General features: G+C 38.2%; 6 protein-coding genes across 6 annotated transcripts; 5 read left to right on the forward strand and 1 right to left on the reverse strand.

Moving 5' to 3' along the window:
* Positions 1–1,779: 1,779 nt before the first annotated feature.
* Positions 1,780–2,511, forward strand: MONOS_16559 (uncharacterized protein; the record flags this gene model as incomplete). Its single annotated transcript, XM_067869465.1, has 1 exon — positions 1,780–2,511. One exon carries the CDS (start codon positions 1,780–1,782, stop codon positions 2,509–2,511), a length of 732 nt encoding a protein of 243 aa, XP_067728672.1.
* A 3,989-nt stretch (positions 2,512–6,500) lies between these two features.
* MONOS_9596 (uncharacterized protein) lies at positions 6,501–7,150 on the forward strand (the record flags this gene model as incomplete). Its single annotated transcript, XM_067880112.1, has 2 exons — positions 6,501–6,709; positions 6,859–7,150. 2 exons carry the CDS (start codon positions 6,501–6,503, stop codon positions 7,148–7,150), a joined length of 501 nt encoding a protein of 166 aa, XP_067728673.1.
* Positions 7,151–8,036: 886 nt separating this feature from the next.
* Positions 8,037–9,130, forward strand: MONOS_9595 (uncharacterized protein; the record flags this gene model as incomplete). Its single annotated transcript, XM_067880111.1, has 2 exons — positions 8,037–8,072; positions 8,216–9,130. 2 exons carry the CDS (start codon positions 8,037–8,039, stop codon positions 9,128–9,130), a joined length of 951 nt encoding a protein of 316 aa, XP_067728674.1.
* A 96-nt stretch (positions 9,131–9,226) lies between these two features.
* On the forward strand, positions 9,227–9,637 carry MONOS_9594 (uncharacterized protein; the record flags this gene model as incomplete). Its single annotated transcript, XM_067880110.1, has 1 exon — positions 9,227–9,637. One exon carries the CDS (start codon positions 9,227–9,229, stop codon positions 9,635–9,637), a length of 411 nt encoding a protein of 136 aa, XP_067728675.1.
* A 30-nt stretch (positions 9,638–9,667) lies between these two features.
* On the forward strand, positions 9,668–10,906 carry MONOS_9593 (uncharacterized protein; the record flags this gene model as incomplete). The annotated part of the gene is made up of 1 exon (XM_067880109.1): positions 9,668–10,906. One exon carries the CDS (start codon positions 9,668–9,670, stop codon positions 10,904–10,906), a length of 1,239 nt encoding a protein of 412 aa, XP_067728676.1.
* A 3,514-nt stretch (positions 10,907–14,420) lies between these two features.
* Positions 14,421–23,483, reverse strand: MONOS_9592 (putative Protein tyrosine and serine/threonine kinase; the record flags this gene model as incomplete). The annotated part of the gene is made up of 1 exon (XM_067880108.1): positions 14,421–23,483. One exon carries the CDS (start codon positions 23,481–23,483, stop codon positions 14,421–14,423), a length of 9,063 nt encoding a protein of 3,020 aa, XP_067728677.1.
* Positions 23,484–24,537: the final 1,054 nt, after the last annotated feature.

Consider the following 24,537-nt stretch of genomic DNA (forward strand, 5'->3'; position numbering starts at 1 on the left):
TTCTGTTCAACGCATCCGAATGAGGATCACTGATGAGAGAAATATTTGTATCGTTTATTCTGATTTGAACTTCTTCTGTTTTCCTGTATTTTTTCCTTGAATAATGACATTTCTTGTTTATCAGTTCTGACAAAAAAATATTCACAATATCGTCTTCAAATTTTGCATTGATATGTTCAGCAGTTTCAAGCCCCAATTCTTGTACAAATGTTTACGATCCTATCAGTCAATTCTTAACAAACTTCTTCAAGAACATTTCCGAAATGTCAGTTTCCCTAATGGCACAGTTTCTTTGAATATGAATGCATGAATATGATTGAACTTCAAATTTCTGTCTGAGTGAAGAAATTTTATTTTTATCTTTATGAATATAATAGAATGAACGACAAAATAACATGTCAAGAAAATTGTGTTATTATCAAAGATCATGGCAATTTGGGCATGAATTGTTTTTGTTTTGTTCAGCACAACTTGATCAAAAATACAAATTAGAATAGGAAAATAAAGTTTTTTGGATCGCGCAAAATGCACAAGTTATTTGTATATTTCTGATCAAAAATCACTTAAAAATATTTTTTCCTATTTTCATTTTCTATTCATCTTAGTGAAAGAGGTTAAGAACAGCTCTGAATTCATTATTTGAAATTTCATAATTTTGTATTTTCATTATTTTTAACTATCTTCAATCAATATTTATTTCTTGCTGATAAAATTGAAGAAAAGATATTTTTCTATGTTCAATATTGGAAGAAAACATCATGGAATGAGTAGGAAGTCAATTAAAGCAGACGTTGACAGCATCGAAGAATTGCTTCGTAATATGCCATATGATAGAGCCTTGCTTGTGTTTACGAAGTTCGTGAATGAAAACGATTTAGGCAAATTGCTTTGTTTTGATTGCATGAAATCACCTCTTTGTTTGTTTTTTTATTGTAATGATTCTAAATTTTTTTTCATCATTTTCCTTTGCGAGAACATTTTTTTCCTTATTTATAAATTTATCTTTCTTTCGAAAACTTCTTTGAAGCACCTCTCACGTGTCTTGTGAAAGAATTGAAGTTTGCGTTCAATGATGCTTCTGCTCCCATCAAGAATAAGATGATTATTGCATTAACAGAAAATTATACACAAAAGGAATTACGAAATGAACACGGATACAATATAGAAATATCCTTATATGATGATGCTAATTGGATTCAACAAAGAAAAAGGAAACTGCTTCCGAAAGAAAATACATTTTGAAGAAGTGAAATAAATGAAGATTTCAGTAAGGAATTCTTGCTCAGTTTTGATGAAGAAAGCGACACATCATCGAGCAGGAGATATGACGAAGAAGATAAAAGAAAAGAAACATTTTCATTTTACCCTCTTCATGTTCAGTCTTCTTCTTCATCGTTGACTTCATTTCCTTCTCCTTTCTCATCTCCGCCTTCCATCTCACCTGACTCTCCTTTCAACACATTTCCTTTATCCTCATTCGTTCCTTTTTCTTCAGAAAAAATTTCTTCATCTTTAGCTCATTCTTCATCAAGTGCTTCTCTTCCTTTACCATCCACTTCAACACTTTTTCATGAGCCTTCTCTAACAGAGAAAAAACGCAACAAATTGCCTGAAAATATTACTTCAAAAAATATTTCGATTCCTTCTTTTTCTGTTCCAGTCTCATCAGTTGCATCTCCACTGGGAAATACATCAACAATCTCATTTTCTTCAATCACTTCGAGTTCTTCATTCATTCATTCAACATTGCCACAATTGAAGAATAATACTGATCAATCAATGATGTCAAAGTTTCCGTCATCATCAAATGATAATAACTCTTCGGCTTCAAATCCTTCTCAGCCATTGTTATCTTCTTCATTGCATTGCTCCTCTTCTTCTTCCTCACCCAACTCCTTCACCAACATCTCCTCTTTCCCCATCATTTCCGTACCCGATGTCTCTTCTCCACCATCTTCATCCCCTTTCCCCGCATCCCTTGAACGCAATTCATCTTCTTCCTCTTCTTCTTCTTCACTTGGAACACCACTTATCTTCTCCTCATCATTATCTGCTTCAGTTGATCGCTCATTTCCTCCGCCTAACGTGAGCAATATTAACTCTGAAGATGATCTTTCCAATGTATCATATCATTCTCATGCGAACACTTCTTCATTGAAAAATGAGATCAATTCTACTTGCTCCTCATCCTCTCCTTTTGCATCAGCTTCCTCAGCAACAACAACTTCAGCTCAGCCTTCTTCTCTGTCTCCTTCCTCATCACCGGCTGCAGAAGATGTTTCAACTTCAACTTCTATCCAAGCATTATCAACTTCTGCACTTCCTCCTTTGCCTCTGTTATCATCATCTTCCTCTTCCTCTTCCTCATTATCCTTTTCTTCCTCTTCTTCTTCTTCTCCTCCTCCTTCTTTTAATTCTATTACTAATTATTCATTTATCACTTCATCATCTTCTTCTGTATCCTCCTCCTCCTCTTCTTGTTCCCCTTCACCTTCCTCTTCTTCATTGTAACTTCACTAAACTTTACCATCCACACAAAAAGATCTTATTTCTTCATCTTTTTTCTCTTCTTCTTCTGAACCGCCTCACACTTCTTCATCATCTTCCTCTTTTTCTTCCTCTTCCTCTCCCTCTCCCTCTTCCTCTTCCTCTTCCTCTTCCTCTTCCTCTTCCTCTTCCTCTTCCTCTTCCTCTTCCTTTTCCTCTTCCTCTTCCTCTTCCTCTTCCTCTTCCTCTTCCTCTTCCTCTTCCTCTCCCTCTCCCTCTCCCTCTTCCTCTTCCTCTTCCTCTTCCTCTTCCTCTTCCTCTTCCTCTTCCTCATCTCCCTCATCTCCCTCATCTCCCTCCCCTCCCTCCTCTCCCTTTTCAGCAACTGAAGACGGTTCATTTCATTTATCAGAATGTTCTATGAAGACTCCATTCCAAAATGAAAAATCCACAAGAACCTCTCAAACAGTAATTCAAGAATCACTTTTTGCGTTCTCTTCTTCCCCAACTTCAGTAGCATTCACAGCATCTTCTCCTTTTGATTCAAATTCTTCATCACCTTCAGGAAACTCACCACAATCATCACTACTGTTTTTAAACGCGAAAAATTCAACATCTTACGCATATCATAATTTTTCTTTGTCCTCTCTGCAGAATTCTCCATCATTTGCTCCAGAACAATCATCTTTCTCACAACCACCAACTGTCCCAATAGAAAAGACAATTTCTCCATCTTCTTCAATTGATAGAATAGTTGATTATCTTAATAATTTTCATTTTGAAGCTGAAGAAAATATTGAAAAAAGAAAGAAAGATTCAAACGAACTATTAAAACCTTTTTTCATATACACTCAAACTGGATGATGAAATCGAAGAGAAATCACGTTCATGTGTGTTGCAACAATTGGAGTCGAAAAGAGGGCTTGTGAACACAGGAAGTGTCTGTTCATTATCTTCTGTTTGTCAATGTTTCGCTGCACTTGACATTAACAGCAATCAAGTTGCAATGATGAACGATGAACAAGCAGAGTTCATTCAATTATTCGAAATGCTCCGGAAGTCAAAAAAGAACAGCAAAGTTTGGAATGGAACAGCTATATGGAACTTTTACGAATTGAAAATAGGACCAAGAAATGTGGCACAAAAACTGACTGATGTTTTTGATCAAATGTTGGATATGTTGTCTGAAAAAAAGAATAAAATCTATCATATGTTTTCAATCTTCAGCCAAAACGTTCGTAAATGCATTCATTGTGAAAATTTCTTAGTCTCGAATCGTGAAACGAGGTATTATTTCACAATAAATGGATCTGACATTATCGGAGGCCTGTAAAAATTACTAAAAAACATTAATCTTATCACAGAACAACGAAATCGAAGGTGTAATAGGTGTGAAACGGACAAACCCTGTATTCCTTTCGTGCGTTTTGTATCATTTCCAGATATTCTTACAATTAATCATAATGTCAATGAATCTTTCAGGGTTGTCGCACCTCCAAAATCGATTGTGTTTGTTGAAAAGGGACCGGGACCGAATGACATGGAAATAAAAAACCCATTTAAGTTCAAGGAAGAAAGGGATCTGATTTTGAAGGATATTGAGCGATCTATCGTTTATGATTTGGTTGGTTGCATAATTCACTCAACAGCAATATACGAGCAAGGTCATTTTATTGCGATTGTCAAAAAGGATGTGAATAGACCGTCATATTCTTCAATTTTTTTGGAGTGCAATGATAATAGCGTGTCAGAAATAATTCCAGACAAATGGGAGGAATACTGGATTTTAATGTCACAAGAAAATTGGAAACCTTAACTTTCTTTTTATAATAAAGTCATGTGACATATTTCACACTTCAAATTTTTTGCTAATGCTTGTTTTTTCTCACTTCAGTTTTTGTAACAAAAATTAATAAAAAAAAAAAAAAGAAATAGAAAAAAAGAAATTCATTTGAATCATTCGATAAAAATAACAAAAAGTTAATTATTAAATAATTAAAAATAAATAAAAAAAAACAAAAAAAAATAAAATTAAATAGAATATTCAAAATTAATGATCTTAAAAAAACCAAATTATTTGTGCATTTTGGTCAACATTGAAAGTCGCATATTCTATGCTTAATGAGCTGATAGTTTAATATAATGATGTTTTGAGCAAAAATTTGAAATGCCAAAAACGCCATGATCTTTTCAATTAATAAATTTTTTTGAAAAAATATAAGATAAATCAATTTTCAAATATTTCGTTCAGTTGATGATAATTGCCTTTGTAATTTAATGTGAAAGAAATGCTATTGAATTGCCAATAATCTTCGCAAGCGTCATCTTCGTATTCTTCTTTTTCCTTTCGATTTATTATTTTTTAATTTTTTCCCGCAATTTTCGTCATGGTTGTAATAATGTCTTTTTTGTATAAGTTTCATTTGTTGCATAATAGTGTTATCATCTTCTCAACAGGAGATGAGCGGAAGATGGAGCTGCTTGAATAGATCAAAACCAAAGACACGAGCTAATCGAACAGCAGTTCATCGGAACTCGTGAATTTGATATTATGTTTGAAACAGGTTCTTCCAGAGATTCATGCTCTGAGGGTCCTGAAGAAAGGAAAGAAGAGGGGCAAGAGGAAGGCAATGGAACAGGTTTGGGAAAACGAGGAAGTGGAAGGAGCAACAGAAAAAGAGATTGAGAACGAAAAAGAGGGGCAGAAAAAAAAGAAAAGAAAAGAAAAGAAACAGAAACAGAAAAATTTCACAAAGGCACAGATGGTTGAGGAGTCTAAATGGAAGGATGAAGCAAAAGGATTTATCATTAATTCCAGTCACAAATCTTATTCAGCTGAAGTAGATGCGATTTGAGGAAACAAAGAACAAAAACTTGGACAAGATCTGCCATCTGCAATCGCTCCTGAAGGAGAAGAAGAATGAGGAACAAGGAATAAGAGTCCTGAGGAAAGGAGGAGAGGAATGGCGTCAAGAGTGTCTGTGGTTTAAAGGATGTTTGACAAGCGGGACGAGGCAGATGACAAAGAGGAGAAGGTCAACATCTTCCATATGCACTTTATGCGAAGAATACTCAGCATGTTAACTGCGATTTCTCTTCTCTTGTGCTTGCCCCACAGCCTTCGTCCGATCCACAGCACGCTATGAATTTGTTCCAGAGGCAACAGCAGCAAGAGCAGGAGCGGACCGCTGAGATTCCTCAGGTTAGCAGCGATTGCGCGCTGTATATTTTGTGTGCGGTGCGGTACGTGGACACGAACCTCTTCTATGTGCTAAACGAGAACTGGATTGTTTATGACGGCAGACTCTCTGTCGATGAGAAGTGGGCGACGAACGACCTGCTCATTTTAGGTGCGGACCACCTTGCAAAGTTCTTAAACCTGCACTGTTATCCGCGCAGCCTGGGAGGATACAACAGAAGAGAATGTGTAAGCTTCGTGAGGTTATATTTGAGTCACAACACGCAGACCAGTTACTGATGAATGTGGAAGAAGCAGCAAAGGAAGAGGGGGAAATGGAAACATCAGTGGGATCAATTTGTCTGCGTTGGATTCTTCGCTGTTTGTGTCAAATGGGGCAGAAACGCTGACAAAAAAGAATGTCATACGGCCAAAGAAGATTGCGATCAAAAAAAAGACATAATTTATATCATTGGAGGAGTTTGGAGAAGAGTCGAAGTTGAGCGAGCGCAGAGCAGCAAGCTTTGCAAGAACAGCAAGTGAATACAGCAATAATCGCGGAAATTGAGTTTTTCCATTCAATGTTGCCAGATTTCTCGAAGAAGAGATAAGTCAGGAAAGCGGAGATGGTGAAGGAGGTTGAGGAGATTCTTAACTCAGCGAGAGAAAAGAAAAGAGTTCCAGACGGATCTGCTTTTGCAATGGAGAAGATATGAAGCGATGAGGTGTGAGTTGAAATTTTCCTTTTATTATAACAAAGAATTATTATGTATTTATTTTTAAATATATTTTTTTCAATTTTTGAAATTTTCAGAACTTTTTTCCATCATTTGTTATGAACTTCATCTTTTTTATGTGTGTTGACAGCAACGTCCATTTTGTGAATGTGCTTATTTTCAATCTTCATCGATTTTTTTGTTTGGGCCACCTCTGCATGAAAATCACCGATTCATTCAATCTTTCCAGTCAGATTGGACTCATTCAAACAATTGCTAATAAGCTCTGTACAAGATACGATGAAGGTGCTATTCCTGACTTGATAATGTTTGTCATATTTTTATCTTATTGTTATTATTGTTTTTATCATATTTCTTGTTTTTCTATTTTAAACTTTTTCAAACTCTTATTTTAATTTTTTTCTATTAATTGATACGTAAACATATGAACAACCTCTTTTCATGTTTTTTATACAGCTTCTTTTTCTTTGATTGGGCGACGCGTCTCTTCCACAGTCGCTTCACATCATTTCTATCATCATTGGAGTCAGAGCTGATGAAAAAGACTGAACCGGGAACCCTCTTCTGTTCATTTGGCTTCTACTATTGTCATTGTGTTGCAGCTGACTGTTCATTCCACATGAAACCAGACTTCCTCTTCTCACAGACCACTAAACATTTCTTCTCTTCGTCATCAATGCCTTCTTCTTCTTCTTCCTTCTCAAATCAGTCATACACAAGCAGCTTTGTTGTTTCCATGATCGAGTAAGTCATGTGCGCTTCTCAAAAAGCAGGAATTATCTCCTCTTTCCAATAAAAGTTCTCCTCTTTCAATGTCACTCCTTATCTTCTGTGAATGACACTTCATTCAAACACCACAGATCTCCTTCTCCTCCTCTCTTCTTTCTCACTTTGCCTCAAAAAAATGATTTCAGCTTCCGCCAAATGCTCTCTTTCCTCAAATATCCTCAATAGATAGAACATCTTTTTTGTGAAACATCACAAGCACAAATGAAGCTACCACGAGCCATCAATATGTGGATTTTTGCAGATCTTCAACATCTTCCAACTCATCCCAACGTTCTTCTTTTTTACAAGAACCTCCTTCCACCAAAAGAACATCAATGAACTGATCGCTCAATTCTTCCCATCGTATTCATATGTTTTCACGCCTGAAGCGCATTCCTTAATCAATAACGTCGTCTCTTCCTTCCTCTCTCCAAACTTTGCACCACCGCTGCTGGGCGTTTCAAGCACAGGTATTTATTAACAAAAAGACAATAGACAGAAAAATGGAGTCTTTTGTATCATTTATTTTATATAGCTAACAGCAGCGTCGGATGATGAGTTGAAGAAATTATTGTTCCCATATAAGATATTCATTAATGAAATGGAGGTTATTTAGAGAAAGAAGGAGGAAGAGAGAAGGAGAGAGAAAAAGTGAAAAAGAAGGAAGAGAAATTGAAAAGACTGAAGATGAAGACAAAGAGATGTGGAGCAATGCAGATGAAATATCAACACTTTCTTCTTCAGCCTCTTCTTCTACGCCAAATTCTGTTCTGAAGCTGTTCTTGCATCAAATCATCGCTTCTGCCACTCCTTAGCTCCAATCAGCGAAAACGAGAGCCTTCGGCATTTGGTTTCAGATTATTCCAATGACAGACGATTTGACAGAAGAATGTGTGTTTCCGGTGTGCGAATGTTTATGAGATAGAAACAGACAAATGAAGTAGAACAGGCATAGTCATAGAAATAAGCGTTATCATTGACATCAATACGGAAATCATCATCATCATCATCATATTTTTCTTCATCTTCCTCTTCATCCGTACAGTCAGAAGTGAATTCATCACAAGAAATAGCAGAAAAAGCAGAAATTGATGAAATCATCGAAGAATTCAAAAGAATACATGCGCCGCGTCTGCATCTTCCTGTGAACCTTCCGCCACAAGAAGCAACTCTGCAGAATCCATCTTATGTGCCTCGAAGACAAAGACAGAGAAAAAGCAATCAAAATTCAACACAAACCTTTTTGACACATTCAATTGCTGGTGTTGGCACAGGAACAGGCACATCTCCTTCTTCATTGTCCAATGAATCTTTTCTTTCTCTTCCTCAATCATCTCATTCAACTTCTTCTTCCTCCTCTTCATCTTCCTCATCTTCTCCAGCAGTAACTGACCTCTCTCTCCATCCAAAACCACCTCATCGTTCTGAAATTGCTATGGCTCGCCGCATAAGAGCAATGCATCCACTCCTCCGCCGACGCTATCTCAACCGCTGTGCACAAGTGGCTGCTGCTGCTGGTGCTTCACGTTGTTCTTCTTCTTCCTCTTCTTCCTCCTCCTCCTCTTCTTCTTCCTCGTTGCTTCGCTCTTCTAGAAACAGATTTCTGACAAGCGAAGAGCAGCAGATAAGGAGGATGAGGCAGCAGTTCGGAAGAAGAAGGAAAATGCAATATTTTGTTTTCCCACCAGATGTGTTTGAGGCGCTGCCGCTGTTTGCAGAGTTTCGGATGGTGGAGCGATATGCGGAGAATCTGGAGAAGAGGAAAAGAGAAAGAGAGAGAGAGCGAAGGAACGAGAGAAGAGAGGAGAGAAGAATAAGAGAAATGAATCAAATGAGGAAGGCATTGAAATCCACAAATGACAGAGATAACAATGATGATGAAAAAGAAAATAAAGTGAAAGCAAAAGAAAACGAGAATTATTCACTGATCAGAAGAAATTCTTTAAAGGAACCGAAGTAAAATGAAGAAAGCGAATGCCTTTACGACAGCTCCATCATCAGTGATGAAGAAGAGAGAAGAGAGAAGAGGTACAAACGGAGAGAGAAACAGAGGTTGATGCGAAGGTATTATCAGGCGCTTGAGCATCAACGTGATTCTGTTGTGAACGAAGTGCTTTTGATGGTCAGACCAAACTTGCTGCTTTCTCCGACGCCGATTGATGAATCTATAAAAAGATCAGGAATGAGTGGGAATGCTGCAAAAAATGAAGGAGATGATAAAGAATGTGAGAAAGAAGAGAAAGAAGCAACAAATTCTGGAAATGGAAATGGAAACAGGGAAGAAGTTGAAGGCGATGAAGATTGCACGAAAGATGAGGAGGAGAAAGAAGAAAATGATGATTCAAACAACGACGAAAACGAAGAAGTGATTTTGGAGGATTCAATGAACATCCCCAAAGAAGCTGCTTCAAAAGCAAAGACAATAAAAAAGAAGCAGAAAAGAATACAAACGCAAAAGAATCAATAAGAAACGGCAAAAAAGACGAAACGCATTCAGATGAGCCAAAACCAGAGCCTTTTTCATAACAATCCAAGCAAAAACAGAAGCAGCAGCAGTAACAGAACAACAATTCCGTCTCCAACGCTATCACATTCTCCACAGCCTAAACAATATTCTTCCGGAGGAGGTGACTTTGGAACGATTCACTTTCCTCGAAGAAAGCGAATGAACTGTGGATGGAGAGGGGTTGGAAGGAGGGAGTTGATTGTGAACAGCAAAAAGATGTATATGGGGATTGGAGTGAAAGGTGCATTAACGATATCTCTGTCACCTGCTGTTGGAGGTGGAGGAGAAGGGGTGACGTTGGCTGTGATTGGAATGAAGGATTTGAACAAAGAAGTGACAAGGGCGATGCAAGATGAGTTTCAGAATGAGAAAGGGAAGGTGGACGATGAAGAAGCGAAGATCATATTTTGTTCATTGGAATCTGATGATCAGAGAGAAAAACTGCTTCGACTGATGAAACTGAAGGAAATACAAAAGAAGAAAGAAGAGCGGGAGCGCAGGAAAATGGAGAAAGAAGTAAAAGAGAAGAATCTGTTTAGCAGCATCCAAGGAATACTACAACCACACCTTGAGACAGGCACGCCAACCAACCAGAAAGAGAGCAAAATGACAAGCGATGTGCAGCAAGAGGCGAAAGAAAGTCAAACGCCAATTTTGACAAGAGAGCGGAAATTGGACTGCATGCTGAATGACCTCGCAAATTCTGACCTGGAAGATTTGAGCGATGAACTGGATGTGCCCTACCGTTATGTGCGTATCAAAAGCGAGGAAAATGGGCAATTTGTGTGGAAGATGCGAAAAGAGCCTGTGTATGCAGCAGTCGACGCGAGGCAGACAAGAACGCGGTTGGATCTGATGAGTGCGCTGAAGAGTGGGCTGTGGCAAAGCCGGGCGGAGCTGAGAAGAGGAAGGAGGATGAAGTGGAGGGGCTGGTGGACACACAAAGAGGAAGCAGAGGTGACACACAGAAAGGGAAGGAAAGGAGCAGGGAAAGGATCACCTCTGCTGTTTCAGAAGGAGAAAGGGACAAGAACATTCAGTCTGAGCAGTGTGCCTGGGAAAAGAGATACGTTGTGTTTCTCAAAGTTGGAATCTTTCTTCACATCGCAGAATTCAATGGTGATGAATCTGATGCAGAAATACCCTGCCCTCAATTTGGTTGCGCCTTTTGATTCAACTGCAGAATTTGACGCAAATTCAAACATTGCTCTTCATCCTCTTTCTCACTGAACTTCATCACTTGTCAATTCTTCCTTGTTTATGAACATCCAACAGCAATCTTCTTTTTCTCTCAGAACATCTTTATCTCCTTCACTGCAGTCCCAAGCTAAACTTCTATCTTCTGCTAGTCTTGCTGATCCTGGTTCTCTTTCTCTGCTATCCCTGCCTTCCGTAACTTCTTCGTCTTCTCTTTCACCATCGTTATCTTCTGCTCCTTCTCTTTCATTCAGCTCCCGTCAAATTCATCATCAGGCCTCGTCTTTCATTCCTACTCAGAAAGACGAAAGAAATATTTATTCAGACATAGAATTTCAACCAACCTAACACAGCAACGGAAATGATTCTAAATCCTATCGAGAAAAGCTGATCAAAAGGCATGCAATCTACAAGAAATTCTATTTTGGCCATTTCGTTTTAAGATTGAAAGAATTCACAGAAAACAGAAGGAGCAGGGCAAAAATGATATTTGGTATGAACGAGTTCCAAAAAATAACCTTCAATTGATTTCACAACATCAAAACCACGTGAATTGCAGGAAATGAAAGGATGAGGGAAATTGATTCAGAGGAAAAGGCTTATTTAAAGAGAATTTGGAAAAGGCAGTTAAGTGAATCGGATACAAGCATGTTGAAATCGGAATGTTGAGGAAATAAATGTTTTTGAAGAAAATTACCAAATATGATTGAAGAAAGGAAAACGGATGATTCCATTTAGCAACAAGCGAAATTTGCATTTGATGAAGAAGCGAAATTAGATAAGAAAGCGGAAAAGAAATATTTCTATGTGAGCTGATTTTCGGATCTATGAAAGAAAAGCAAAGATATATTCCTCAAATGAAAATGCGATGAAAGTTCATGAATATTGATATTACATGGAATATATACAAAATAAATGGAAGGAAATTATTAGGAAATCAGATAAATTTCATCATCGCCTGTGATTGTGGTGTCAACCGCGCTGAAAGTGAGTGTTTGAAGAGGAACAAATATTGAGGTGAGGAGAGTGAGAGAGGCATCTTGGAGGAGGGAAATGAAGCAGGTGAGGGCATACTCGATGGTGGCACATGGGGTCTGTTGGGGTCTGCCACAGGCATCAGCATCAGTTCCACCATTTGCAACGATTTTGTTCTGGGCAATGAGGGGGATCCATCCATTGAACTCAGCTTTTCTAATTTTCCACGATTTCGTTTAACGTTTGATGAATCCGATGAATCGAATAAAAGGAATGGAGATTTGTTGGCTATACAAAGGTGAGGGGAAAAAAAAAAGAAAATTAACATTTTTTGATCAATAAAAATTAACAATTTTGTTTTCTTTTTTTCTTTAAAATTCTTCTTTGTAAACTTTTTCTTTGCAATATTTTGTTTTGCCAATTATGAAATATCTATTTTCCTTTTAAAGATTGATTTTTCAATTTTTTTATAAAACTTGATCAAAAAATTCTTTTTCACCAAAAACATTAAAAAGGTATGTTTTTTTGCATATAATAATAAAACAAATACATATTACAGAAATAAAAGCTTAATACTTGAAATAAATCAATTTAATTTATTGATCAATAAATACCTCTATAAATTTTATTTTTTCGATTTTTGATCTTTTTTTATGATATCAAAAAAAATCACCCATATAGGGCAAAATTTTAACAATTATGAAAATAACTGAGATTTGTTCCAAATTATTTCCTCGTTCACATCATAATAAGTCTTCATTAACAATGCAAAAAACACAAAAAGACTTAAAAATTGAGAAAAAAATTTGAAAATATTACGTGGAACAAAATTCATATATCAAAATATTATGTCCCATATGGAACGAACTTTTTTGTTTTATGAATTTTGTTCCATTCTTCACTTTCAATCTTTTTTATCATTTTTCAAAAATTTCTTCTTTTTTTAACACGTGAATGAAAGACTTATAATGATAATGTTGTGGAAAAAGAATGGAACAAATCGTTGTTTTTTTCATAAATGCAAGAATTTTGACACATATAAAAGTTTTTTTTTTTTTTTTTTTTTTTTTTTTTTTTTTGAATTGGCTTTTCCCACTCAACCAAACATTTCGAGAAAATGAAAAATGTTATTTTCAAAAAACATAAACATTCATCTATTTATATTTTTATTCTCTTTTTTAAGAAATAAAATTTTCATAAGATTCTTTTATTTCATTTTTTTGGTTACACGAAAGAACGAATATGAATTATTCTTTGTTATTATTATGAAATGATGAAAATAAAAAAATGACGTGATTAATAAATGTTATTTTGTGATGTGTGTTAAGTTTAATTCAATAATGATTGATGATCTCATTAAGCAAATCAAAGCAACAAAAGATTGATTCTTGATTGATGAAAGTTTATGTTCTTTGTCTGTTTGAGATAGCAATGTTAAAAAATGTTTTAATATTGTTTGCAACGACTTCAGAATATTTATAAATCATGTCATTTTTTTATTTTCATCATTTCATAATAATAACAAAGAATAATTCATATTCGTTCTTTCGTGTAACCAAAAAAATGAAATGAAAGAATCTTATGAAAATTTTATTTCTTAAAAAAGAGAATAAAAATATAAATAGATGAATGTTTATGTTTTTTGAAAATAACATTTTTCATTTTCTCGAAATGTTTGGTTGAGTGGGAAAAGCCAATTCAAAAAAAAAAAAAAAAAAAAAAAAACTTTTATATCTTTAAAGAATAAGCAAAAATAAAAAAACAAACCGGTAATAAAATGTATCAACTTTGCCAAAATCGTTCATCAAAATGCTGAGCCATTTCATGCTTCTCAGAATTTTGCAATCAAAAACAAAAAAAGTGCAAATTGAAGAAAAAGTCCCTAAAAAAGGTAGACACTGTTTTCTTTGATGATGGAAAGGATTAATCCCCAATCTCTCTTTCATTGGAAACAGTTTTCTTGTTATGAAGAAATCAATCTCCTTTTTAGTGTTTGCCTTTATTTCGAATATGCAAGCGAACACATGAAAGGTGGAAGTAACAATATTCGTTAAAATAATATATGTACCCAATTAAAAAAAAAGAGTTCCAATTAATTACTGTCCCTGTCTAAGTTTTCTATTAAATTTGAAATTTTGGTGGTTATAAACACAAACGAAATTCACATTAAATGCTTTTAAGAATAAAAATCACAATTAAATTTTCAAAAGAAAAAGAAATATTTAGGATAATCTATTCTGTCATTTGAACAACAACTCCGACGAATGGAACATTTCCAATCATTAAGTTGATTTCGTTAAAATATTAAGAAACACTTTAATATATTTGGAAGAGGATAAATGAGAATGCGGTTAATTTGTTAGAAGTGAAACACAATAAGCAAGTTTATGCATCTGCTCTCAATGATTTAACTCTTAGCACAAATGCTTCAATGAATATACTTCTTTAAGAAGTTGAAATATTTGTAACATTTCGCTTAAATTACAATTTTCACCACTTGTTAGGAAAGTTGAATAACCCTTCAAACGAAAGCTTTTAAAGTTTTTGTTTCTACATGTCTTTTTGTTTCTTTTCATTTTTTCCTGATGTTTTGAACTTCATTGATTTCTACAACAGCCTCCCAACTGTCTTTCTCCCCACTGTTCTGTTTATCATTGTTTGAATTAACAAGATATGTGATTGCATCAGACACTGTGAATATTGCTCCATCCTTAGGGAATCTTTCAAATAGAGCTCGCTTCACTTCCATTAATATTGGCCGGCTTTTCCTCTCCCAATTCCAACATGCTTCCACACATCTCAGGAGCTCAATTGGCAGCTTTTCCAAAGGCGGCCTCTCCCCATTCACAATCTTGTCTCCAGCGACCGCTGCATCATAATCCCCAAACGGGATTTCCAGTGTCAGACACTCCCACAGCATCATCCCAATCGAAAACACAACCGACTTCTTTGTTGCCCCCATCTTCCTATTCATCAACAACTCTGGTGCCATCCAACGCAGACATTCATTTCTGTTATCATCCTCATCCTCGAATGCTGATGAGGGAAGAGAGTCACTTTCATCATCATCACCATCACTTGCAGATTTCACAACTGTTGATGAAGAGATGGATGATGAGTCTGAATCATCGTCAGACGAGAAATCAGAGTGCATGACAATGCAGATCACCATGTGCTCGGAGAACAGAACAATGTGAGGACTCAGAGTGGAAAGAGAAGATAATCCATTTTCCATCTCGTCAAATGAATGGAGTGCCAGATTGGCCACCCAGAACAGGATTTGGGCAGCTGTCTGCTCCCTCTCCTGCAGAGTACCTATCGCCATCTCCTTTGTCTTATTACTCCCGTGAAGTAACATGAACAGCGAATCCCTCAAGTCCACAATCAGCTTCTCATGAGGAGACGAGCAGGCCATTGCATCCACCAGATTCGACATTGATGATGTGGTTGGGCACAGACTCTCCGATCGAACAAATGTTGAATCTGAATCTGTTGTTAAAGTGGATGAAATGGATGGTGATGGAGTTCTCTTTCTTGTCTCTTCTTCTTCTTCTTTCTCATCCACTTTCTCCAGCATCCATTGTGGGATCTTGTCTGAGTCTTTTCCCAAAATGTATTCAGTGGAGCCACTCTCAGACAGAAGATGCTCTGATGACTCTGAATGTTCCATATTTGTGTCATACACCCTCTTCTTGATCTTCTCTTCATTCTTCTTCTCAGCCTCCCTTTCGTCCCTTCTCCACTGCTCCTCTGGCGTCATCTCCATCGTCATCATCTCAATCAGCTTTGGATCCTTTTTGATATTGTCTTCCACAATAGCTTCAAGTTCCTCTGCTCTTCTCTTTTGTTTTCTCCATCGAACAATAAATATTACAGAAATAATCAGAACAACCAATAAAACCGCAACAAGGATGATCACAATCAGCAACAAGTAAGATTTCCCTTCTTTTCCTCCTTCAACAATTCTTTCATTTCCTTTGACATTTAATTCTGTTTTGTTCTTCAGAATGAAAGAATCAGTTGATGAAGGAAATTCAATCTTTCCAAACAGAAGACTCACAGACACTTCCGTTTCTGCTCCCGCTGCTCCCATATGAGTAGATGAAACAACTGCATAAATATCGTTCTCTGATACACTTTCCTTTTCACCAATTCCATAGGTCTCAACCACCTCTTCCCTTCCATTCCTGAAGCTCAACTTCAACGAAACATTGCAGGGGAGAAGAAGTCTCCCACTTAGCGTGATGATTGTTCTTCCCTCAGATGCTGTCTCATTCCTCGCCTCTTCCACAACTGGGATGAATAGTGGTGATGCTCTCTCCTCCATCATCCCTCCCATTTCACATCCTTCATTCAGGATCCACAATGATGTGTTATCCTTCAATCCATCTCCTCCTTTCAAACTCATCACATTCAATGTTCCTGAGTCTGAACAGATGATATTTCTTCTTAGTGATGGATAATTTGATATCAAGGGGTTGTTGTTCATAAATTCTCCTTTCTCAATCTCCACACTTCCTCCCAAAATAGAAAGGCCTCCATTAGAGCAGTTCACAAAACTCGTATCATTAATCTCCCCTGAGCTCTCCTTCACCTCAACAACTGATCCATTCCATTTGCACACATCCACTTCCTCATTTGATTGCTTTTCATTTGTTTCACCATCAAACAAGCACAGCTTCATCTGAATATTTTTGCACATCAAAAGTGACATCATCTTCCCTTTCTTTCTTCTCGATGAACATCCACTAAACGAACAGTTCGAAAACTCCACATTTGCTTCTATCCATTCAACATCAACCAGTCCTACATTCTCATCCACATATGAGATGTTATCAAATGATAAAGATAATATCGAAAACGAAAGCTCACTTTCTTCTCTATTGCTCTTGTTTGATTCGCCTCCATTCGCATTCCCCATCCATCCTTTTTCCATTCTCAAATTCTCAGCCCCACTGATCTTCATGCAGTCTTTGTTTGCCTCAATATTTTTGAGCGTCAATCCACTCACTTCAGTATCCTCTTCCATAATCATGGCTGCTTCACTCAAAAATGAAAGCCACATAACACTTACATTCCCCATTGAGCATTTCCCTCTTTCCACAAATATCAGAATGAATGGCACTTCCACCATTTCCTCCCCAGCTGAGCTTACTCCCTCAAATGAACACATGCTGATCGATGTCTTTCCCGAACTTATCTTCATGAATGATGAATGTGTTGTTGGAAGTGCAGTTGGTGTTGATTCCACTTCTTCAAATGCAAATTGAATCCATCGAATGTACACCTGCCCATTTGTCTCCACAATCATTTCTTTGCTGCAGTTCATCCTCCCTTTCACAACCACTCGACTTTGCACTTCATGCATTCCGCTCAGCGTGAGTGTCTCCAATTCAATTTCCTCATCTATCATCGATTTCTCATCAACAAACACCTGGCTGAAGAAATCGTGTGTCAGATGCCTCAGTCCAAACCCAATCGTTGCACAAGGAAGTGAAGGTTTCCCACACTGCTGCTCATTGCTTCCCCCTTTCCCTTCTTTGCTCGACACCACAATCGTGTCTGATTGGTATTTCACAATCAGACTCATCAAGTCCATCGCCTCCTCCTTGTGCTCTCCCGCATCCATCCCATAGATCGCATTCTGCCTGATGAACTCAACATCACGGAAGTCGATGTTGAACTGTGTTTCGTTGATCTGCCTCTCAATACAGTCACACACAATGAACACATCATTCCCAACGCTTGCTGTGTTCCTTCGGAATATCACCCTATCAAACACATAATCCAGCTCTCCCCTCAATTCAGTCTTCAGATACACCCCACCTCCTTTCCCTTCGCTCACAGAGCATCCACACTGCTTCACACTTGTATTCACAACATGGAACAATCCTCCTTCATTCAATTCAAACAGCATCGCTCCTCCCTTTGTGCTTCTCCCACAACTGCACCCTTCAATCAGCGAATCTTCAACAACAAGCGTCACTCCACTTCCACTCCCACTCTTGCTCGAAACAACACTTGGATCAGCTCCTTCTCCTTCAACTGATCCAATACTGCAATTCTTCATCCTCATCTCACCTCCTCCATTTGCTCCCTCTCCTTCAATTTCAAACAAACTCCCACTCTCCAATGTGGTTTCAATCACTGTTAATTCATCAATCACACTCGCCACTTCTCCACTCACCACAAACACATATCCCTTCCCAAAATACGAAAGCACTTTGAACCTCTTCATCTTCAGCTCCCCTTTCTTCACAACACAAAATGCAACGTTTCCCATCCCTTCTTTCTTTCCCTTCCATGAGATCGAACAGTCTTCCCATTCAACTTTCCCTCCCTCACTCATAATCATCCCTGATTCTCCACTTCCCAAAACATTCATCACACACATCTCCAGTGCTTTCAGAGTGACTGCTCCACTGTTGCGAAGACACACTTTTGCTCCACTTTCTCCTTCACTCCCCATCACAACTGTTCCATATTCCATCTCATCACATCCTGCTCCCACTGATTCCACTTCAAACCCACTCAAATCATATTCCCCTTCCACTCTTATCTTTTCCTTCACTCTCACCACTTTTCTCTCTCCTCCTCTCTCAATGTGCTTCAATCCCATCTCCAATGTCTCACACGGATCCTCTTCGCTCCCACATCGAACAACATCATCTCCCTTTTCCCACACCACAATCCTCTCGCTTTTGTATTCAATCACAAATCGCAACAGATCTGTGTTTATCCGCTTTTCATCACTTCCAACAAACAGATTCGGATCATCTTCCATCCCTTCAATATCAATCACAAATGTCTCACTCCTCGCTGTCACATTCAGATCTGAATCCAGAATGAACATATTCTTCCCAACAAATGCCTCATTCCCAGCAAACTTCACTCCCTCAAACTTGAATGGCATCCCTCCCCTCCTTTCGCTGCAATTCACATGCAGCCATCCTCCTTTCCCGCCTCTCACCTTCTCTGCTGCACATCTCTCTATCGTCCCCTCTTTCACATGAATCATTCCTGAATCATGGATAGTCACCCTCACTGTCCCTCCATTCATACTCTCTCCTCCTGTGATGTCACTCATGTTGCTCACTTCTATCTTCATCACTTTCCTCACATCGGCACATATCACAGCTGACTCGTCTGCACCAACAACAGACAGGCTCCCAAAGGAGCAGTTGCTGATGCTCACAGAATCACTCTCTTCTATATTCTGTTCCATCCCAAGAAGAGCAAGATCCATCAGGCACTTTCTTGTCCTAATATTATTTATTGATATCCACTTCATCCTCACAGTTTGTCCACTGCTTCTGATGATTCGATATTCTATCGCCTCTTCTTCCCCTTCCTGCATTCCAAACGAACACAATTCCATCTCCAAAACACCATTTCCTGTTGATGAGCTTATCACTGCTTCTCTCTTCTGTTCGAAACGATCAGGCAATTCAAACCCCACATTCACAAACACACTTACTCCATTCGAATCAAGAACACTTTCCCCTTCTCCTTCAATTCCTTTCTCCACAACCACCTTCATTCTCTTGTTGTCTTTCCCTTCAATCCGAACTCCGCTCACATCTCCCACCTTCTCAATACTCGTGCTCCCACTTATCACTATTTTCTTTTCTCCCTCTCCACCAAGCCTCCCAACCCCATAATCCACACTCCTGCAGGGACAGTTCTCCATCCCACACCACATTCCATTGTCTCCATTCTCACTCTCCACATTAATAACCGACGAGCTGTATCCATCAATGAATATGAACAGATCAACCTCACACGAAAACTTCTGCCCATCCTTCCCTATCAGCGAATTCTCTCTCTCACTTATCCCTTCACTGAACGAGAAACTGCTTCCATTCACAACCCTCCTCAAATCATCACACACAACAAACACATCCTTCCCACTCCTTGCTCTGTTCTCTTCAAATCTCACTCCTCTCAGATCAAATCCATATCTCTCTCCTTCAATCCCAGCCCACATTCCTCCTCCACACCCTCCTCCATTCATTGTCCCTTCTATTCCTGCTCCACATTTCTTTATCAGTGTCACTTCTGTTTCGCTCCTGATCTTCAGTTGTGCATCCCCTTTCAATTCCACTTTCATCCCTCCTCCATTCCCTTTCTCTGCCACACATCCTTCAATACTCGTGTTCCACAAATCCATCATGCCACCTTCTCCAACCACTCCATTCACCATCCCTCCATTTCCCTCCCTCACTCTGATATTGCTCCCATTGCATCCCCAGATAGATATCTCCTTTGCCTCAACTCCTTTTATTATCCCTGAATCAACAAAATTACATGAACTCCACGAACACTCCCTCATCCTCGCAATACAATTGCTCCCTGCCAAAATCAAGTTGCTTCCTCCCATTTCGCACCCACTGGCAATCACACTTTCTGCTGTGAGTGTGCTTCCTCCCTCACAAACAACAAATCCTGTTTCTCCTTCAAAGGTCATATCATTCAGCTCCACATTCTTCAACGAGACAGATGACAACCCCCCATTCGCTCTTATCCCAGGCTTCCCAAACCTCACAGAATCCAACCTCAGTGATGTCACATTTGCCTCTCCACATTCCACAATGATCAAGCTGTATTCTACAAAATTCACTTCTTCTCCAAATGTGATAACACATTCACTCAAGTTCAGTGTTTCTCCTTTCAGATGGAATATCGCTTCATGATGTTCAAGAGCAGATGGCATCGCAAATCCAATGTTCCTCATTATCGTTTCCTTCAGCACCACAAACACTCCAACGCATCCTTCCTTTTCACCTTTGCACGCTGCCTCGCCTCCAATAACAAGCGATCCATCAACATCTGCCCCTTCTATCATCCTTGCCATTTTCGAAAAGACCACTGTCGAGCCAACCTCAACTCCATTTCCAACTTTGATTGTCGCTGTTGTTGTTCCATCTGCTTGTGTGTTCTCTTCCCTCTCAATCGGACAGTTCAATGTTCGGCACTCGAAAAATGTGTGTCCACACCGAGGATGATCTGCCCCTGAAGCTGAAACATAGATCTCACTCCTCGGAACATCCATAAGATAGCACACAATCGGAATCGCCAGTGTTGCATTGTTCGTGTCTCCCACTCCCTCCACTTCATGTGCTTTTTCACTCAAAAGCGAAACAAATCCATATCTCCCTTTCGGAACCAATTCCAGCTGATTCGAAGAAATAAACACATTCACTCCATGTTCTGCATGATTATTTTCAAATCTCACATTTACAATCTCAAACTCTATTGATGGAGATGACAACTCCAAATATATCCCTCCTCCTCTTCCCTTCTCATCTCCACTTCCATTCTCTGCCCCACAATCTTCAATCACTGTTGTCACTTCTCCTCTACCAATTTTGAATGTTTCACTTTCATCGACTCTCCATGCAACATCCCCTCCATTCCCTTCCTTACACACACAGTTTCTGAATGTGGTGCTCTCCTGCTCCCATAAATCGCTTCTCTCACTTTCAGAACTGAATATTGCTCCATCTCCTCTCATCCGACAAATCCTTTGGATCGTAACATTTCCCAGCATCCCTCTCCCAACTTCACTTTGCTCCTCTTCCTCAAACAACGAACAATCTTCAAGACCAATATCCTCAATCAAACAGTTTTCCATCATCAATTTCTCAAATATCATTTTGAATGGTGAAACATCAAATGAGTGCGTCTGCCCATCTTCTGCACCTGATGTAATTACATTCTTCAGTTTCAGCATCTGTGCTTCTGTTCGCATCACAAACAATGAAGATAAAGATTCTACACTATTGTGACGAATTGTCACTAAAGACAATTCCATCGACCCCGAATCCAATGTGAACAAACACTCATTCGAATTCAACAATTCTGTGCTGATGACACACTCGCTCTCGCTTTTCCCCTTGAACGAAATATCTCCCCCTCCAATGAACAGGGACATAGAAGAATAGTTCGATCTGAGAATATTCACAGTTCCCTTTACTCCTTTCTCAATCATGTTGTATGCCTGCTTAATCGTGTTGCACGGGCTAGTCTGTGTTGTTCCACAGATAGGACCTTCAGTCCCATCTGCTCTGGCATATGTTGTTTGGATTGTTGGAAGCCATGCATCGTAATCTGTTTGGCTTCCGTTGTAAAACACTCTTTTTGCTGATGTTGTTGAAAACGATGATTCAAATGGTGAACCTTTAAAAAATTCATTATAAACTTTAACATCATGGCCTTCTTCATTTTCTGCCGTATTGCAACTAAAAAAGCAATGTGACATTATAATTGGTGATGTTACTGTATCCATCCAACTTGATGTTCTCATGAAAATGCCCCCGCCTCCCCCTTCTAAATCCTGTATTCCTGTTCCATTAGCCTGGTTTCCTTTAAATTCACACTCTAAAATGTTAAGCATGTTCATCTGGGCCTGAAGATAAAAACCTCCACCATACGATCCGGCTTCATTTCGAATAAATTTGCATTTCTTTATAGTCTCATTTCCATTTCCAGAAAACTGTTGAATTCGTAATCCTCCTGCATAATGAGCAATTGCTTTGCAATCGCAAAAGATGCACTCAGAAAAATAATAATCGCCATTTAATTGATAAATGATCATCCCACCTGTGTTATCCTCTGCAATGCAATTTGTAAAATTGCAGCCAGACATTATCACACCTGCTGCTGATTGAACATCAACAGCTCCATCGTGATGATGACTCAAATTCTTGAAAGAGCAAACTTCACATTCAAGAGTGGAATTTCCTTTCAAGTATATTGCGCTTCCAACACCAACGTTGCCTGTGCTGCACCATTCACAATCTACAAATACATGCGTTTCATTTGCTCCCAGGTCCCACCTTTGCATATTGCGTCCACCTGATTCATTAACATTCGTCGTTCGAAAGCAGCACTCAAATGAGGTGTTTTTCGCTCTCAGCGAGGCACATGGGCTGTTCACCGACCTAAAAATGCCTCCATAAATAACATCCCAAACACTGAAAAACGAGCAGCCTTCAATTGTTGTTTCTGTTCTCGCTCTCAAATCCATTTCTCTTTGTGCATCGGAAGCAACAGAAATGTTCGCCATCAACAGACGAGATGCTTTCACATCGCAACAAACATTCGGTGCTAAAAATGGTATTGATATCAGTTCAAATGATGAAAATGAAGAGTCTCGAAGAGTTATCGAGTCTGTTCCATCTCTCTCAGAATTTTTGAAAGACGAGCAAAAAAGTCGCGGAATTGGTGCAAATGGCTTCAAAGTTCCAATCGTCAGATTCACCGAATGGATGCTTCCTCCATCCACCACAAATGGGCTCATCTTTAATGAAATCAAAATCATGCATCCTGCAACATCAAGCCTTGACCCCTCACAGACCAAAAAACAAGTTTTTCCTTCCTGTTGAATATGCAACACACTCGCTGTGCTCACTGAGCAGTTCGCAGCAACAAATGTCGATAGAATTGTGCTATTCTGATTATTTTCTGGTACACAAAAATCATTCCTGCTCTCTGACAGCCAGAACACAACATTTGCATCCAATCCACTTAATTCGTTTCTTGATGCTTCTTCTGCCTCGCAAATAGCACTGATACATGAAAAAATAATAAGCGCAAGATTTATAACTCTTCTGCTGTGCAACTCGCTCTTCATCGAACAAAAACGCAAATGAAAAACTCAAATGATCAATTTAGCCCATATTCCTCTGCATTTCTTCATCAAAAATAAAATTTTGGCTTCGTTTCTTAAATAATCGCAAATAATCCTATGTTCAACAAAATAATCATTAATCATTTCAAATATAATTTTTTACCCAAAAATTCAAAAAAAAATATACAAAATATTATTTCAAACATTTCGGATTAAATTTTGTCATTTTTGAAGAAATATTATCATTTCCAAAGAATATCAATAATTTCACCTCAACTGCGAAATTTTCTTCTTTCTTTCAAAAACATGATGAGTTTAGTTGTTTTCCATTCAAAAGAAATCTTCTTCTAACAAACACTTCCAATTCTTGTTTTCTTATTTAATTCCTCCAAAGTCCATGCTCCAATGGATATGTTCTCTATCAAGCCAAATATCCTTTCCAACTTCATATTTTGTTGCACTTGGTCATAAATTCACAAATGATTCATTCGTAACTGTCCATCACTATGCCCATCAAAAAAACAGAAGGAAATATTATTTTGAGAAAATGCAAACTTATGAAGGTTCCATACCATTTCGGTTGCTGAAGGTTACTTGAATCCGAGAAATCGCAAGATTATTGAAAAAGTCTTGCTTCAGATTACCAAACCGTAAAGAGTTTAAATGTTGTTTCCTTCATCCTCCTGATAGAATATGCAGAATAGATGCATATGGTGCATAGACTGCTCAAATCTTATTTCCAAAAATGACTGACATCCAAAACAATTGATAATCATTTCAATAAATCATTCAGATTATTAAACTTTCAGCAACTCGTACATATGGTAGCACAATATAAGTCCTCTCATTTGTGGCATTTTGTTTTGTTGTAATCCTGTTCTCTGTAGTCTTATAAGCGAAATACAAAGATCACTACCCATCATAGCATCAAAAAATCTTGCTGTGAAAGATAAACATATTCAAATCAATAAAAAATGATAAAAAATTGATTAAAAATTGTTGATCGCAGTTAAGTGTGTTTGCACCTTATCGTAATTAAAAAAATATGAAATTTTAA

Source organism: Monocercomonoides exilis, assembly GCF_001643675.1.
Source record: "Monocercomonoides exilis strain PA203 chromosome Unknown scaffold18-1597598, whole genome shotgun sequence".
Lineage (NCBI taxonomy): Eukaryota > Preaxostyla > Oxymonadida > Polymastigidae > Monocercomonoides > Monocercomonoides exilis.